This window comes from Mus pahari, chromosome 3, assembly GCF_900095145.1.
Source record: "Mus pahari chromosome 3, PAHARI_EIJ_v1.1, whole genome shotgun sequence".
In the NCBI taxonomy this organism is placed as follows: domain Eukaryota; kingdom Metazoa; phylum Chordata; class Mammalia; order Rodentia; family Muridae; genus Mus; species Mus pahari.
Window position 1 is genome coordinate 73,902,072 of NC_034592.1, and position 16,262 is coordinate 73,918,333.

Sequence of the window (16,262 nt, forward strand, 5' to 3'; positions counted from 1 at the left end):
TACATATCAAGTGAGTTCTTTTGTGATTGGGTTACCTCACTCAGGATGATATCCTCCAGATACATCCATTTGCCTAAGAATTTCATAAATTCATTGACTTTAATAGCTGAGTAGTATTCCATAGGATAAATGTAGCACATTTTCTGTATCCATTCCTCTGTTGAGGGCCATCTGGATTCTTTACAGCTTCTGGCTATTATAAATAGGGCAGCTATGAACATAGTGGAGCATGTGTCCTTATTACCAGTTGCAACATCTTCTGGGTATATGCCCAGAAGAGGTATTGCTGGATCTTCCAGTTATGTCCAGTGTTCTGTGTAACCCCCAGAATGATTTCCAGAGTGGTTGTACAAGCTTGCAATCCCACCAGCAATGGAGGAGTGTTCCTCTTTCTCCACAACCTTGCCAGCATCTGCTGTACCCTGAATTTTTGATCTTAGATATTCTGACAGTGACAGACAGGTAGATCAATGGAACAGAATTGAAGATCCAGAAATGAACACACACACCTATTGGTTACCTGATCTGTGACAAAGGAGCTAAAACCATCCAGTGGAAAAAAGACACATTTTCAACAAATGGTGCTGGCATAACTGGCTGTTAGCATGCAGAAGAAAACAAATTGATCCATTCTTATCTCCTTGTACAAAGCTCAAGTCTAAGTGGACCAAAGACCACCACATAAAACCAGAGACACTGAAATATATAGAGGAGAAAGTCGTGGAAATCCTTGAAGAAATGGGCACAGGGGAAAAATTCCTTAACAGAACAGCAATGGCCTGTGCTGTAAGATCAATAATCAACAAATGGGACCTCATAAGATTGCAAAGCTTATGTAAGGCAAAAGATACTATCAATAAGACAAAGAGGCCACCAACAGATTGGGAAAGATTTTTACCAATCCTAAATCTAATAGGGGACTAATATCTAATATATACAAAGAGCTCAAGAAGCTGAACTCCAAAAATTCAAATGACCCCTTTAAAAAATGGGGTACAGAGCTAAACAAAGAATTCTCAACTGAGGAGTACTGAAGGCCTGAGAATGACTTGAAAAAATGTTCAACATCCTTAATCATCAGGGAAATGCAAATCAAAATAACCCTGAGATTTCACCTCCTATGTGCTTTTCTTTTCTTGAACTTCTACTTTTCTATTCACCTCTATGTGTTCCCCTTTCACTCTCACACACATCTCACACAAACCACGTGCACTCTCCTTTTACTCACACACACTCTCTCCATATACACCCCCACTCTCTCTTCACTCTCTCTTCACATGCTCTTCTCCTTCTCTCCAAATTTGCCTCACATGCTCCTCACTCCCTCTTTTGCATCTTTCTTGTCCCAGTCTTTTATTGATACTCCAAAAGCAGGTAGAAAAAAAAGAAGACATTATATAATCATTGCCTAATCAAATTCAAAAGAATAACCATGTCCCACAAAGAATCAAGAGTTAAAAATGCTCCTCAAAGTTTCAAGCTTCCCTATTCCCAGGCCTATAGCCAAAGTAATAATAATTCCAAACTTATCATTATTTAAGCTTTAACTTTTGACTTATTATACTTCAGAGTTCTGAGACCAGCTGCTTGCATTTTCTTGTGAAGCTCTAATGATAAATGGTATGGGCAAAGCTACCAGGCAGTGGCCAGAAAGAGTCAAGTTAACCCTTAACTTAGTAGTTCTGCTAGCTTTCTACTTCTGCACATTGCACACAATGACTCTCCTAAGAGTCCCAGTGTTTTGACTTAATTTTATTAACATAAGATTTTACACAGTCTATACTTACTTGTCAAGGAACCAATCTCAAATGGTGTGCAAAACTTATTTCATAACTTCAGTAGTTTTTTTTTTCTTTCTTGTGGTCCCAATGGTTGGCTCTACTTATTTTTCCAAAAATCTTTTAAACTTTCTTTGCAAGTCAAGCATTAATCTAGAACTACCATTGTGTAGTAATTACATTGTTTCCAAGACAAGAATTGTGCCACATGCCTCAATTTCTAATTTATTAAGAATCATCACATGAAGGAACATCTAATTTCTCAGAATGTACAAGAGCAGAAGGAGAAAGAAGTAAGAAAGATAGTAAAATAGAACAATTACGTATACCATGGCCAACTGAAAAGCAATCATGCAAAAATGAAATCTATACAGCTGCTGCCCAGGGTTTAGATTAGGAGAAATTGGAACAACTGTTGTTTCAAAGAGCTGACACAGGCTAATGAGATGTCTCCATTTGAGCCTACTGCAGGATGTCCCTTATTTCAGATGTTGGGTCCCCAGTAGGGATGTGTCTCCTGCTTCTCAGGGTTCCAGATGCAATCCTTTCCTACAAGGAGCTGCCAAGGACTTCTGAGATGTCTATTCTGGCCTACTGTAGGCAGTCTCTGTCATTGCATGCTGTCCCCAGTACTGGAGACATCAAGTAGGTGCCTACACACTGGAACATTGTGCCAATTATTTTCATAGTGCTAGAAAGCACTATGTATTCTACTGGAGGAGAAATGTAAAATGACCATCAGTTTTATTATTAGTAAACTTGGCAAGTTATAAATAGGACATAACCTGATAGTATGATACTCTTATAATGTCATGGCAGAAACCAAACGTTCTCCAGAAGGATATTAAGTATGAGCCATGTGATTGTATATGCTTGGCCCAGAGAGTGGCCATATTAGGACCTGTGGCCTTGTTGGAGTAGGCGTGTCACTGTCAGCATGGGCTTAAGACCTTCACCCTAGGAGCCTGGAAGTCAGTCTTCCACTAGCAGCCTTCAGATGAAGTTGTAGAACTCTCAGCTTCTCCTGTACCATGCCTGCCTGGATGCTGCCATGCTCCTGCCTTGATATAGTGGACTGAACCTCTGAACATGTAAACCATCCCTAATTAAATACTGTCCTTTATAAGTCTTGCCTTGGACATAGTGTCTGTTCACAGCAGTAAAACCCTAACTAAGACAAGCCTAAGATATGATTATATACACAATAGAATATGGCCGACAAGGCTACTATTATTTGCTGAATGATTATAATAGTAAGAGATGTCTTAATGACTTACTGCTAAACCAATTGATCAATACACCATCTCACTACAGCTCTCATATATGTATAAAATTCTTGCAGTAAAATTAACACAGTGACCCACAACTGGTCATACAGAAGCACATAAGATACTAAGACCTGTAAAGTCATTCGTGTATGTGTGTGTATAAGTCCTCTGTGCTAAGAACTTGGTATGAGCATTTCATCTTGTAGTCCAGAGCAGATATTTTTCTTTCTTTCTTTTTCTTTTTCTTTTTTTCTTTTTTTCAGTCCTGTTGTTATTCCCCTCCCTCCTGGTCTGCCCTCTGACTTTTCCTCACCCAATACCTCCTCTACTGTCTCCAAAAGAATATACCCACACCTCTTCCATCACCCCACTAGACCTTTCCACTCCCTAAGGCCTCAAGTTTCTCAAGGGTTACATTCATCTTCTCTTACTGAGGCCATACCAGGCAGCCCTTTTCTGTATATGTGTCAGGTGCCTCTTATCATCTGATGTATGCTGCCTGCTTGAGAACTCAGTGTCTGAGACATCTCAGGGATCCAGGTGAGTTGAGAGCGCTGGTCTTCCTATGAGTGTCACCCTCTTCCTCAATTTCTTCCAGCTTTTCCCTAAATTAAGCACATAGGTCCCCCCCTTCTGTCCTTTGGTTGGGTGTAAATATCTGCATCTGACTCTTTCAACTGCTTGTTGGGCTACTTTTTCTTTCAAACATTACAACTAAAATCTCTAAGGTCAAGAAAAATTAGAAATATTTTTGTGGAAAAAATTGATTGTCACCTCAAGGGAGCTATCAGAATATTACTAGTAAATTTGTGAGCAGAAATTTGAAGGATATGCATGCATATATACATTCAAATATTAAGATGGCCATTATACAATATTATATTTGGAATAACATATTTAATAGATTTTATTTTAATTTTAAGTCTCTCTCTGGGTTTATGCATGTATGTGTGTGTTCTTGAGGTGAGTGCAGTGACTTCAGAGACCAGAAGAGGAGGCCAGATCCCCAGACGGCTAAAGTGATTATGATCTACCTGATGTGAATGACTAAACTCAGATAGAGGTCTTTTACAGTGTGGGTATAGTGCTTATTAATGTCTGAGATATCTTTTCAATTCCTGAAAATACAGACTTTTAAATCCAAATTTTATCACATAGTTGTGGCACAAGCTTTGAAGTTCTGTATTTGAGTGACAGAGGCAATGGGATCCTCGAGAGTTCAAAGCCAGCCTGGTCTATATCTAGAAATCCAGACTTAAACAAGAATCCCCATCTCAAAAATAAAATAAAATAAAATAAAATAACATAAAAAATAAATAAATAAATAAATAGCAAAAACGATATAAGGAACAAATAAACTGATAGTGTTGTTAAAACTTTCTTGGAGACTCAAAGTTAATCAATACTGTATTTGCTTAATAGGGCATATCAAACTGTGCTTTTTAAAAGTTTACCTTAAGTTAAAGGGGAAAAAAAAGCTGCTGGTCTCCACCTTTAGTTGATTTTCTACCATTGATGTGAATACTCCTAAGAAAGCTAAAAACAGATGTTTCATGTGTGTCAGAAACACCACTCCGAGACATATACACAAAGGACTTTATACTCTATGGTAGATATCCATACACATTCATGTTCACTGATCCTCTTTTCATTAGATTAAAAGAGAATTATCTCAGATGCCTATCAGCTGATGACTGAGGATGGAAATGAGGTAGATATATACAAGGGAATTCTTTCAATTACTAAAGATCAATGAAGTTATGGAATTTGCAGCAAAATACCTGATAATCTATGTTCATTACAAACCTGGAAAGAAAATATCACATATACTGTCTCAAATAAAGACTATAGTTTTGAAGTAATTTTGTGTTTAATTTGGAATATATACAGAATCCAGGAAACATTAAAAAAAAGTGATAGGGTATGGAATGATACTTAAACAAGGAAAGATCCCAGAAATGATACAAAATGAAAGTAGAGTTAAAGAAATCCTTCAGTAATAAGACTTGAATTGTGAAAATGTGAAATTGGTGGTAGGTAGAGCCAGAGTGAGTATTAACTTAAATTGAGGTGCAAATAGGTGATACATGGAAACCCTACTTCTCTATAAGCTAATTAAAATACTTTAAAAAGTAAGTTTGAGTGGAAGTATACTACATGGGTAGATAATGATAATTACAGCAATCATTAGTTATGGAGTAAAAATTACAGTTTCATGTGTGAGATTTTTCCCTAAAAATTTTTTTATCAAGAAATCCATAGAAGACCTCAAACAACATATATTATTGCCACTGTTCTTGGAGGCCCACAAAAGAACATCGGCTAGGGCATTATTGCTGGATATAGCAAAGTCCTTGGTTTTAGAGCATAGAGAATCAAGCTGGAAAAGAACTGGAAGCTTGCTCCTTCCCGACTGGCTTGCAAGGTCTGGAAAGTATCATGCAAGCTGGTAGCTCAGAGAAACTTATATTTTCACCCAGATGTGTACTTTGTAGGGTGTGACTGCTTCTAAAATAGTGGCATAACTTCTATAGGAACAATCAGATGCATTATAATGAAGTTTGAAGCCCACTCCAATGAACAAATTTATGCCTAGTCCTATAAACTTGGTCAAAATACCAAAGATAGTGAGGTCATGAGCCCTCAAAAAAAATTACCATCATTGATAGATTAAAGTAGAATCAACGTGATTCTAAATATCCATGTTTATATGCATAAACAAATGCATTCTCTGCATTGATATAATAAGAGCAGGCACTCTATTCTTTGAATAGTGGTGAATTTAGTCATATGGCCACTGAAGGTGTTTGAAATGAGTAATGGTTCATATTTGCAGAACCATTATTATTGCATATGCATGCTGACTAGTTACCCTGCCAGACTCCAGTGCATATATCTAACTCCATATTTCTAGTTCCTTGGATGGTAATGGTTAAATTCAGTCATAAGAAAAGGGGAGGAGGAAGAGGAAGAAAGAATGTGCATAATAAAGAAACAGGAAGGTTGGATTAAGCATGGGTTAGGGAACATATGAGGGTAGGAGTCAGTAAGTGTAATCATAATGGAGTTAGAGAGAAGCCTCCACCTGTAAAGTCTAGGCTCACAACTAAATGAGAGCAGAGAAATAAGCATGTATTATATCTTTTTATTGAACTGTAAAATGCTTATTCAAAGCAATGAAGAAGGGGGGGGGGCAGTAAGGACTTGGGAAGAAGAGGTATAAGGACCAGGAGTTCAGATAATGCTCTGCTTCATGGTGAGTACAGGGCCAGCCTGACCTACAGAAAACCAAGTCTTAAAATTTAATACGCACAATAATTTAATACTAATCATCCTAATGAAGAAATAAATGTTGTCTAATAACCAATAATAATTCAAAGGAATAAGTATGAAACCCTCTCTTTGTGGTTGTATTGAGTTGTTTTGTTTTGTTTTGTTGTGTTTTGTTTTATTTTGTTTTGTTTTGAAACGGCCCTAGGAGGTACTCCTGATGATAACTAAAATATGGTGATAAGTATAAGTATAATATGTATAATATGGAGATGAGTATAACACACAGAATTGTAAAGATTACACAAAAAAAAACACAACACTCAGAAATATGGGAGAAAAAGATTTTGAAGTTATTACTTTAAAATGGCTGTCAGTTTTGAGACTTCTTTGGTTTAGGTACTAAGCAAGTTTTCAAAAATAGGATCACATTGGTAAGAACACAATTTTCGCCCCTGTCATATGTATCACAAGGGAAGCTGGATTCACAGTGTCCCTGCTAGATTGAAGACACTGTTGGTTACATGGCACTCAGTATTCTTAAGCAAACTGTTAGAGAAAGGAACCTACTACATGCTTTCTTTCTATGCTTGCAGGCTACTACTCCACATTGAAGAGTAAGTGAGTCACACATGTCTTTTAAGAGATTGGATTCTAAGACAAAGCCTTCCTATCAAAGAAGCTAATTAATTCCTGGGAGAGAAAGCACAATAACGAGATCATTGAAATTCATAGGCACTTCTTTAAATATGCTTTCAATGCAGAATACGAATGCTGTCTCTTTGCATGTCACATATCCTCAGCAAGATTCCCTGAGAGTAGAGAGGATCCTTTGGAGACTTCTGCAAATTTGCCAGCCCCTGCCTTTCAGGATGAATGACCATAATCAGAAATCAAAGATCATCTCTACATAGTTCTTTAAAAGAATCCATTCCATATTCAAACAGCATACTATCTGTGAAATAGCATTAGGTTTTTGGAGGGAAGGAGAGATGTCTCTATGGAGACACTATAAAATACATGTTGATTTGATATCTACAAATATTTTGAGTGTTTCATACTGAAAGACTTTATTTCCTGGAGAGGTTTACTCTGAATATAGTACTCACTGAGAGCTGGAATTGCTGAGTTCTAGTATTCATCAGTTCTACTATGTGGCAAATACTGTAATGTTTTATGTAATAGGAGTTTGATAATTTTTTATCCAGGCTCATTAATAAAGTCAATGGGTATACCATCCTTATCCTAACTCTTCAAGGCATTGGTAAGTGATTTGCATTTACTTATTGTACTTAGTGATGATAAAAGACATATACATGAATAGGTTTTTTAGATATACTTATCACTGCTTCACACTGACATATGTCTTTTAACATCTAAGGTTATTTATAGAATTGAGTATACTCTTTAACTTGACCACACAATAAAATTATAAATATGATTATTAAGTGAGCAAATACATGAGCTTTTTATTACCAGGATACACACAGATAATTCATTCTGATGTTGTGTGCTAATGCATCTTACAAATCTCTGTGGCTTCTGGCCATTTAGTGGTAATATATGCCTTTAATTCCAGCACTTAGGAGGCAGAGATATGCCTGAGGCTGAGTTCACAGCCAGCCTGGTCTACAAAGTGAGGTCAAGGACAGAAAGAACTACACAGAGAAATTCAATCTGATAAAAGAAGAAACCAAGAAGGTGAATATCTGTAGCTTCTTTCAAATATTAAAAAGATTTCTCTTAAGCTTATTGGAAGGTTAAATTTTCCTCAATATTGCTGCCAAGTTATTAATCATATTTATAACTATATTCATGTTTAAGAAAATAAATTATACCCTTGTATTTGCTTCCAAACATGCTTCTCCATCTTAACCACTTTTCATTCAAAATTATTCAATGCTATTCTTGATCTCATTTTATACATACATGATGAATCAGATATGTGAAATTCAAGAATTGAACCAAAGGTGAGCAGGAAGAAGAACAAGACTTCTCATTTGGTGTCTACAATTCTTGAACTGATGTAGTTGGGAATTGTTGAAGTATATTCCACACTGTTTGCCAGTGATTTGCAACCTCTACTGAATAATCATATATAAGAAATAGGAAAGATGGATTATGATTCTGTCTGCCTAAGAATTTGCCTCAAAAGAAGGTATTTCATAAATGGCACTCAAGTAAGTAAATCATTAAGTCATATCTAAAGTAGTTAGTGAACCAACACATTTCTTATATGTCAACATGGATGATTTTAATTGCACAATACTTTAAATGTAGGACATAAAAATAATGAAAAGAAATGAAGTAATATAATACTGCCAATTTTTCAGCTTAACTGAGATAAAAAAAAATTTCTGTTGTCAAAATACATACTGGGACTTATAACAATTTTTAAATTAATTATGACAATTGTCTGTTTTGTGTATTTGAAAAGCTGAACCAGTACCCATTTTTTAAAAGTTCTTAGGAACAGATACTATTTAGTGGTTTACTTTAATGTTTTATTTATATAAATAAGTAGTATTCCCTTTCTCTCAATTGACAAGTAATAACAACACAGATTACATAAAATACAAAAATAAGCATTGTGTTAAAAGCACTTAGTAACAACCAGTGCAGTAACACAGACTTTTCCCAGACTATTTAAGACTAATCACATGGTATTAATAATTATTATGGATTCTTTTACATGTTTTCTTTCATTGTAGCTTCAGGACTACTTCTACTGAAGCCTTCATATCAGTTTCTGTTCTACTATATGTCTTTTTATTATCTACATAATTATCTAAATCATGAAACTTTGAATTAGTTTAAAACATTGGTATTTTCAAACATAATTTTAAGATGGTACTATTAATGGTCTAATACTGGGACTAATTATCTACCTTCTACTGCTCAATGAATGCCAGGATATTTCAAACAAGGCCAAGGCTGAATTTATGATTTTAGTGTACAAAAACTTTTTATTACACAATTCTGCTCTATCCTGCTACTCAGATCATGATTTAAAATTTCTGGTTTTCCATTGAGTATGAATAAAGCACAGAGTAGTTATCTTCACACCGATGGCTGCTGCACTAAACTAATATACACCTTTTTAGACTTTGTGCACATAACTTCCTCTATGATTATAATCTGAACTCCTTTTAGGCCCTGAGTTATCTCAATTGCGAAGCAGACTTGAGATTGCCTAGTGTTTTTATAAACAAACATTGCTTAAGTTGGTAATCTTCTGAAGAAGCTATCTACACTGAGAAGACAACTCTGCAGTCGTAAATAATCATAAATATCTAGAACTCTTTCTTCAATAGTAAAAGAAAATCTTGTACTTCATTAATTAATTGGAGAAAAGTTATTAATAGAATACAGAGAGTATATAAGCATGTGGTTGTATTATTTTTTCCAGGAAATACAATTGACTGTCTCATAAACTAGATGGAAATTAAGAATAACGTGACTGAGTTTGTTCTCCTGGGGCTCACACAGAATCCACTCTTGCAGAAAATCGTCTTTGTTGTGTTTTTGGTTATCTATGTTTTCTCTGTGGTAGGAAATTTGCTCATTCTAATCACTATTACAAACAGCCAACTGTTGGGGTACCCTATGTATTACTTCCTGGCCTATCTCTCTTTTATTGATGCTTGCTACTCCTCTGTCAATACACCTAAANTGATTGCTGATTCNCTCCATAAAAGGAAATCTATTAAATTCAATGGATGCATGACCCAAGTTTTTGCAGAACATTTCATTGGAGGAACTGAAGTCATCTTGCTTACTGTGATGGCTTATGACCGCTATGTAGCCATCTGTAAACCCCTCCACTATCCAACCATCATGAACAGAAGACTCTGTAACATCCTTGTGGGAGTGTCTTGGGTTGGAGGCTTTCTTCATGGAGGTATACAAATTCTTTTCATTATTGGATTACCTTTCTGTGGCCCTAATGTCATAGACCACTTTATGTGTGATCTGAACCCTTTGCTTGATCTAGCCTGTATTGACACCCACATTCTGGGGCTTTTTGTTGCTGCCAACAGTGGCTTCATCTGTCTGTTAAATTTCCTCCTACTGCTTGTCTCCTACCTGGTCATCCTTAACTCCCTAAAAACCCACAGTGCAGAAGGCAGGCGCAAAGCCCTCTCTACCTGTGTTTCTCACATTACCGTAGTGGTTTTATTTTTTGTGCCCTGCATATTTGTGTACATGAGACCTGCAGCTACATTACCCATTGATAAAGCAGTTGCTTTGTTTTATACTATGATAACCCCCATGTTGAATCCATTAATCTATGCCTTAAGAAATGCTCAGATGAAAAATGCCATTTGGAAATTGTTTAGTATAAAAATTCAGTCAGATGACAAATAAAGGAACAGTCATGTGTCTTCAGATTGACCGGAGAAAGAATGGGATGGACAGTTTGGACAGAATCAATATTTAAGTCTTACTTACACAACAAAGAAACAAATAACTGTTACTCATGTCTTATACAAAGGAAAGCAGAAATGAGATCCCCTCATAGGAAAAAATCTAACTTAGGTTGCTTTATTTTCAAAATGAATCATACACATCACACACACACACACTCAGAACTAGACAGATGGACAGACAGAAAGACAGACAGATAGGTATACTGACAGACAGACAGACAGACAGCCTCTGACTTAAGTTTAACCCCAGTCGAAATTGATTCTGTTTTACCCTTTGTATAAAAAACTATGATTCCGTGAGCTAAATGTAAAATTTTTCACGTCAAAAAATTCTGGATTCTCCTTTCATGTTTTTTATTATGTAACTACACAAATATTGCCTTTGGATGTTAAGTTCTGACCATTGACCCTTTGCAATTTCATAATCTTAACTTAGCATAGGTATTTTTTCTACTGATGACATGATTTTTTTCCACTGTAGAACCAGATTGAAGAGAGTAATGATAAAAGAACTATTCAGGGCACTGGACTTCTCATTCATGGACTTGTTTATAGGTTTGAGTAAAATTATGTCCTAGTCTCTCCCATGTTTAGGTGTAGGACTTAAATGATAAATCATGCCATGACTCCAGTTTCTATAATCATAAATCCCTTATTGCTTAATTTTTATTTTCAAATCATTTGGATATATCTATTGTTTATATTATTGTTGCTGTTGTCACTAGTGTGAAGGTAAGACATTATTGTTCATACATACTTTGCTACGTTTGTGGAAGCTAGAGGACAGTTCTCTAGTGTCAACTCTCTATTTCAACCTCACTTTCCAGCAATCAAAAACTAATTACCAATCTCGCAGAGGAAGCACCATTACACCCTGAGACATCTTGCCCACCTACACTTATGTTTTAAATTTTTAAAAAGTAATATAAGCACATTATTTTATACCTTTATTCCTCTTCTTTCTCTAACTTTTCCCTTGCACTCTTCTCACATGCATTCTATTGCTTTCATTGGGTTATACATTTATTTGTATGTGTTAAATTCTTTATATAATTCTCACTCACTGTGGATACACTTTTGGTCATGTTGCTGTCACACATTTCAACACAGCCATCTGTTAGTGCCTGAGCTGTAGCACTCAATGATGCATATTAGCCCATTGAGTGTGCATCAATACAGTTGTTCTGATACATTTTGTAGTTGTTTCATCATTATCACACATGTTTCCGGGTAAACATGTAGCCCTTTGTGAAGTAGTAAACATGCTCATAGGTCACACTTTAAAATAGATGTAAATCTACTTCTAGGTCTAGAAACTGATCACAGTGGTGGGAATAATCCTTAAAGAGAATTAGCAGTGCTTACATTAGCATGCCCTGACAGAAGACTATTATAGTTCCCTCATTAAAAGTAGGGTAAATCCTTCTGAGCTGAGACCACAAGAATCAATGGAAGGTTATCTGTTGCATGGGGAGACATTTATATTAATGCCTATAAATGCTCATTGTTTCCTGTTGTATTATTTGCATCTCAATGAGCGATATAAGCCAGTATTTCGGGTTTGTCTTTTTCTAATTTTCTCTGTAGAGCAAGTTCCTTGTCTCTATATTTATCATCCTGATCCTTCTCTTTGTAAAAGAAATATTTATTTTGTGAAATACATATATACATACATATACATACACACACACAGATATATATATATATATATATATATATATATGGAGAGTGAGAGAGAGAGAGAGAGAGAGAGAGAGAGAGAGAGAGAGAGAGAGAGAGAGAACTCTTTAAATTTTGAATAAGCACATTTTTTCTTTGTATAAGAGGGTAATAATCTATGGGTTTCAGGAATATATTATTATAGTTTGAATGAGAAACATCCTCCATAATTCCATGTTTACATTCTTGCCCCCTAGCATCTACCAAGTGGCTACAATCCGTAACTCCAGATCCAGAGTTTAAAATTCATCCTGTGGCCTCCATGGGCACTGTAAACATGTCAAACATAAACATATATGAAGGCAAAAGAGTTATACACATACAACTAAAATTATAAACAAATGAAAATCCATTTTTCAAGAACTTTTTAAAGAAATTTAATCTGCATAGTAAATTAGTATAACTTGTAATTTCGTACCATTAATTTTCTATAAAATCTAAGGAGACAAATCAAAAACAAATTAATTCATATTATTTGGCTAATGTTTGTTAATTGAAAGTAAGAGGACACATTAGAACACCACATTCCCTAGACCCCTACATTTTACATCATTAGTGCTAAATACTCCTCCTGGGAAAGCAAAGAACACAACCTTTGTAAACTGTCCAGCGTGGAGCTGGATTTCAGAATATCCATGACGAATCTATAAAAAGGTAACATAATTTTTAATGTTCATTCTAAAGCATGTCTAATGGAAAATATCTGAATTTTCATTGGGCTATAAAACTATTTAAACCTTTGAGTTTCATCAATATGTGAAATAAAGTTTATGGAAATTTCCTGGACTCTCCTGCTTTACTCAAATATATTGTTTTATTTTTATAAATGATTAAAATTGTGCATGGTTTTGAGTTAAAATGTAAAATTATTATAGAGACAAGAAGGTTGACATATGGGCATATACATGATCTATAGGCAAAAAGAAGATGGCAGATGATAGTTGAAAATGTATCAACCATTTTAAAATCTATGATTTAGCCAGTACAATCCTCATGGTAATTGGTAAACACTCATACATTCTTCTCAAATCTAGAAAGAGAACAGTCATCTTACCTGGGAATCTCAATCAATTATGGTTATATTCAAGGAGATTAAGAATAATTATTTTGAGTCTTCAGTTATGTTCCATTGATCTACCTGTCTGTAATTATAGCAATACCATGCAGTTTTTATCACAATTGCTCTGTAATATAGCTTGAGGTCAGGCATTGTGATTCCACCAAAGGTTCTTTTATTGTTGAGAATAGTTTTGCTATCCTAAGGTTTTTCTTATTCTACATGAATTTGCAAATTGACCTTTCTAACTCTGTAAAGAATTAAGTTAGATTTTTTTTTATGGGGATTGCATTGAATCTGTAGATTACATTAGACAAGAAGGCCATTTTGAGTATATTAATCCTGTCAATCCATAAGCATGGGAGATCTTTTTATCTTCAGAGTTCTTCTGTGATTCTTTATTCAGAGACTTGAAGTTCTTATCATACAGATCTTTCACTTCCTTAGTTAGAGTCACAGAAAGGTATTTTATATTATTTTGACTATTTTGAAGGTTCTGTTTTCTCTAATTTCTTATCCCAGTTTATCCTTTGTGTAGTGAAAGGCTAATGACTTGTTTGAGTTAATTTTATATCCAGCTACTTCACTGAAGTTGTTTCGGGGTTCTGTTGTGGAACTTTTTGGGGCCACTTATATATATTATCATAACATCTATACATAGTGATATATTGACATCTTTCTTTCCAATTTGTATCCCTTTGATCTCCTTTTGTTGTTTAATTGCTATGGCTAGGACTTCAAATACTATATTGAATAGGTAGAGAGAGAAAGGGCTGCCTTGTCTAGTCCCTGCTTTTAGTTGGATTGCCTCCAGTTTCTCATCATTGAGTCTGATGATGGCTACTGGTTTGCTGTATATTGCTTTCATTATGTTTGGGTATGTGCCTTGAATTCATGATCTTTCCATAACTTTTATCATGAAAGGGTGTTGGAATTTTGTCAAACGTTTCTCAGCATCGAATGAGATGATCACAATCACCCATTGGATTATGCACAGTGCCCCAATGAAGGAGCTAGAGAAAGTATCCAAGGAGCTGAAGGGGTTTTCAGCCCCATAGGAGGAACATAAATATGAACTAACCAGTACTCTCAGAGCCCCTTGGGACTAAACCACCAATAAAAGAAATCACATGGTAGGACTTGTGGCTCTAGCTGTATATGTAGCAGAGGATAGCCTAGTTGATCATCAATGGGAGGAGAGGCCCATCTTCCTGTGATAGTTCTATGCCCCAGTATAGGGGAATACCAGGGCCAGGAATAGGAGTGGATGGGTTGGGGAGCAGGAAAGGATAGGGGATTTTCAGGGGAAACTAGGAAAGGGGATAACATTTGAAATATAAATAAAGAAAATATCTAATAAAAAGGAATAATTATGTTGAAAAGATGTTGATGTATTCATGAGTGGAAATATTGTCCCGTAAAATCGTTTTTATAACATGTCCTCAGTCACTTTACTGAGAATGACAGAATAATAACAAATATGGATACTAGATGTCTTTCAGGTTTTATGCTAGTGTATTTCCTCAATTAGTACCTTTAATCATAAGTAGATAATATCATTATTACCATAATATAAGAAGATAAACTAAAGAAAATATTTCAATGTAGCTACCTTAGATTTCCTTTTGAAAAATTGTTTACAAGTGAAATGCCCTCTCCCCCGCTTACAGAGTCTCTTCCCTATCTCCCTTCTTCTCCTCTGAAAGGGTGGGACCCCCAGTTGGAAGGGCTGGACATTACAACGTACTTTTCTCCAGACTCCTGCATATGATATCATTAGTGTCAAATATTCCTCTGATAATGCAGAGGGAAATATTAGTCTCTCAATTGTTTTGTGAAAATGAATTTCAGAACACACAAGGTGACTCTGGGCCAGTATAAGGGATTTTCCAATATTCCAATGAGAATCAAATAGAGTGACTTTATTGAATGTCTATTAGAAATTTATGAATTCTTAGTTCATCTTACCACTATTTGAGCTCCTGTATTTATCAACATATGAACTGAATTATATATGAAATATTTATCTCATTTACCTTTATTCTGATAAACATTTGTATTTTATAATGCATTAAATTATATATACTTATGAGTTAAGGAGAATGATTTTGTGACAGAGGCATGAAACATGATAAATCTATCTCATCTAAATTTATCTTAGATATATGAAAAGATAAATAATAGATAAATAGAGAGAAGTTAAAATTGCTACCTGATTCATTTTCTCATATATTGTAGGCAATTATGTTTAAATGTACTTTTTGGCAATTTATTACTGTTATTTTCTAAGGAGGAAGTTAATATAATAAATGTCAAGTTATTACTCATATCTAACTTTGTCTTTTGGCCAATACCTGACTGCTGTGTTCCACTAAGTTTTAAAAAACACCACTCTGCTGTTAATCCATCTTAGGTTTAAGTATAAATGAAATTGTTCCATTTCTAAGTTTGTGTCCCACTCATTCCACTTAGAATAATGTCCCCCAACTCTCTCCATCTTGTTGCAAATTATAAAAATTCCTTCTGATTTATGTTTAAATATCATTCCATTGCCTATTTAAGCCAGATGTTCTGTATGTAATTTTTTATCAGTGATGCAATTCTTGGGTGTCAACTTTGTTGGATCTGTAATCAATGAGAGACCAAGCCAGAAAGCATCTCCCCCTACCCCACACCAGCATTTGTTGTTGTTTGTTTTGTTCTCTTTTTCTTTTTTTTTTTTTTTTTTTTTTTTTTTTTT

The 16,262-nt window shown here is 35.1% G+C and overlaps 1 protein-coding gene across 2 annotated transcripts; it reads left to right on the forward strand.

The window, feature by feature from the left end:
* The first annotated feature begins 9,754 nt into the window (after positions 1–9,754).
* LOC110318295 (olfactory receptor 4C46-like) lies at positions 9,755–14,855 on the forward strand. Of its 2 annotated transcripts, XM_021193226.1 has the most exons (2): positions 9,755–10,655; positions 14,842–14,855. In XM_021193226.1, the coding sequence occupies exons 1-2, from the start codon at positions 9,755–9,757 to the stop codon at positions 14,853–14,855; spliced, it is 915 nt and encodes a 304-aa protein (XP_021048885.1). The 2 variants fall into 2 exon arrangements, with proteins under 2 accessions (XP_021048885.1, XP_021048884.1); XM_021193225.1 differs by lacking the exon at positions 14,842–14,855 and having other exon boundaries at positions 9,755–10,684.
* Positions 14,856–16,262: the final 1,407 nt, after the last annotated feature.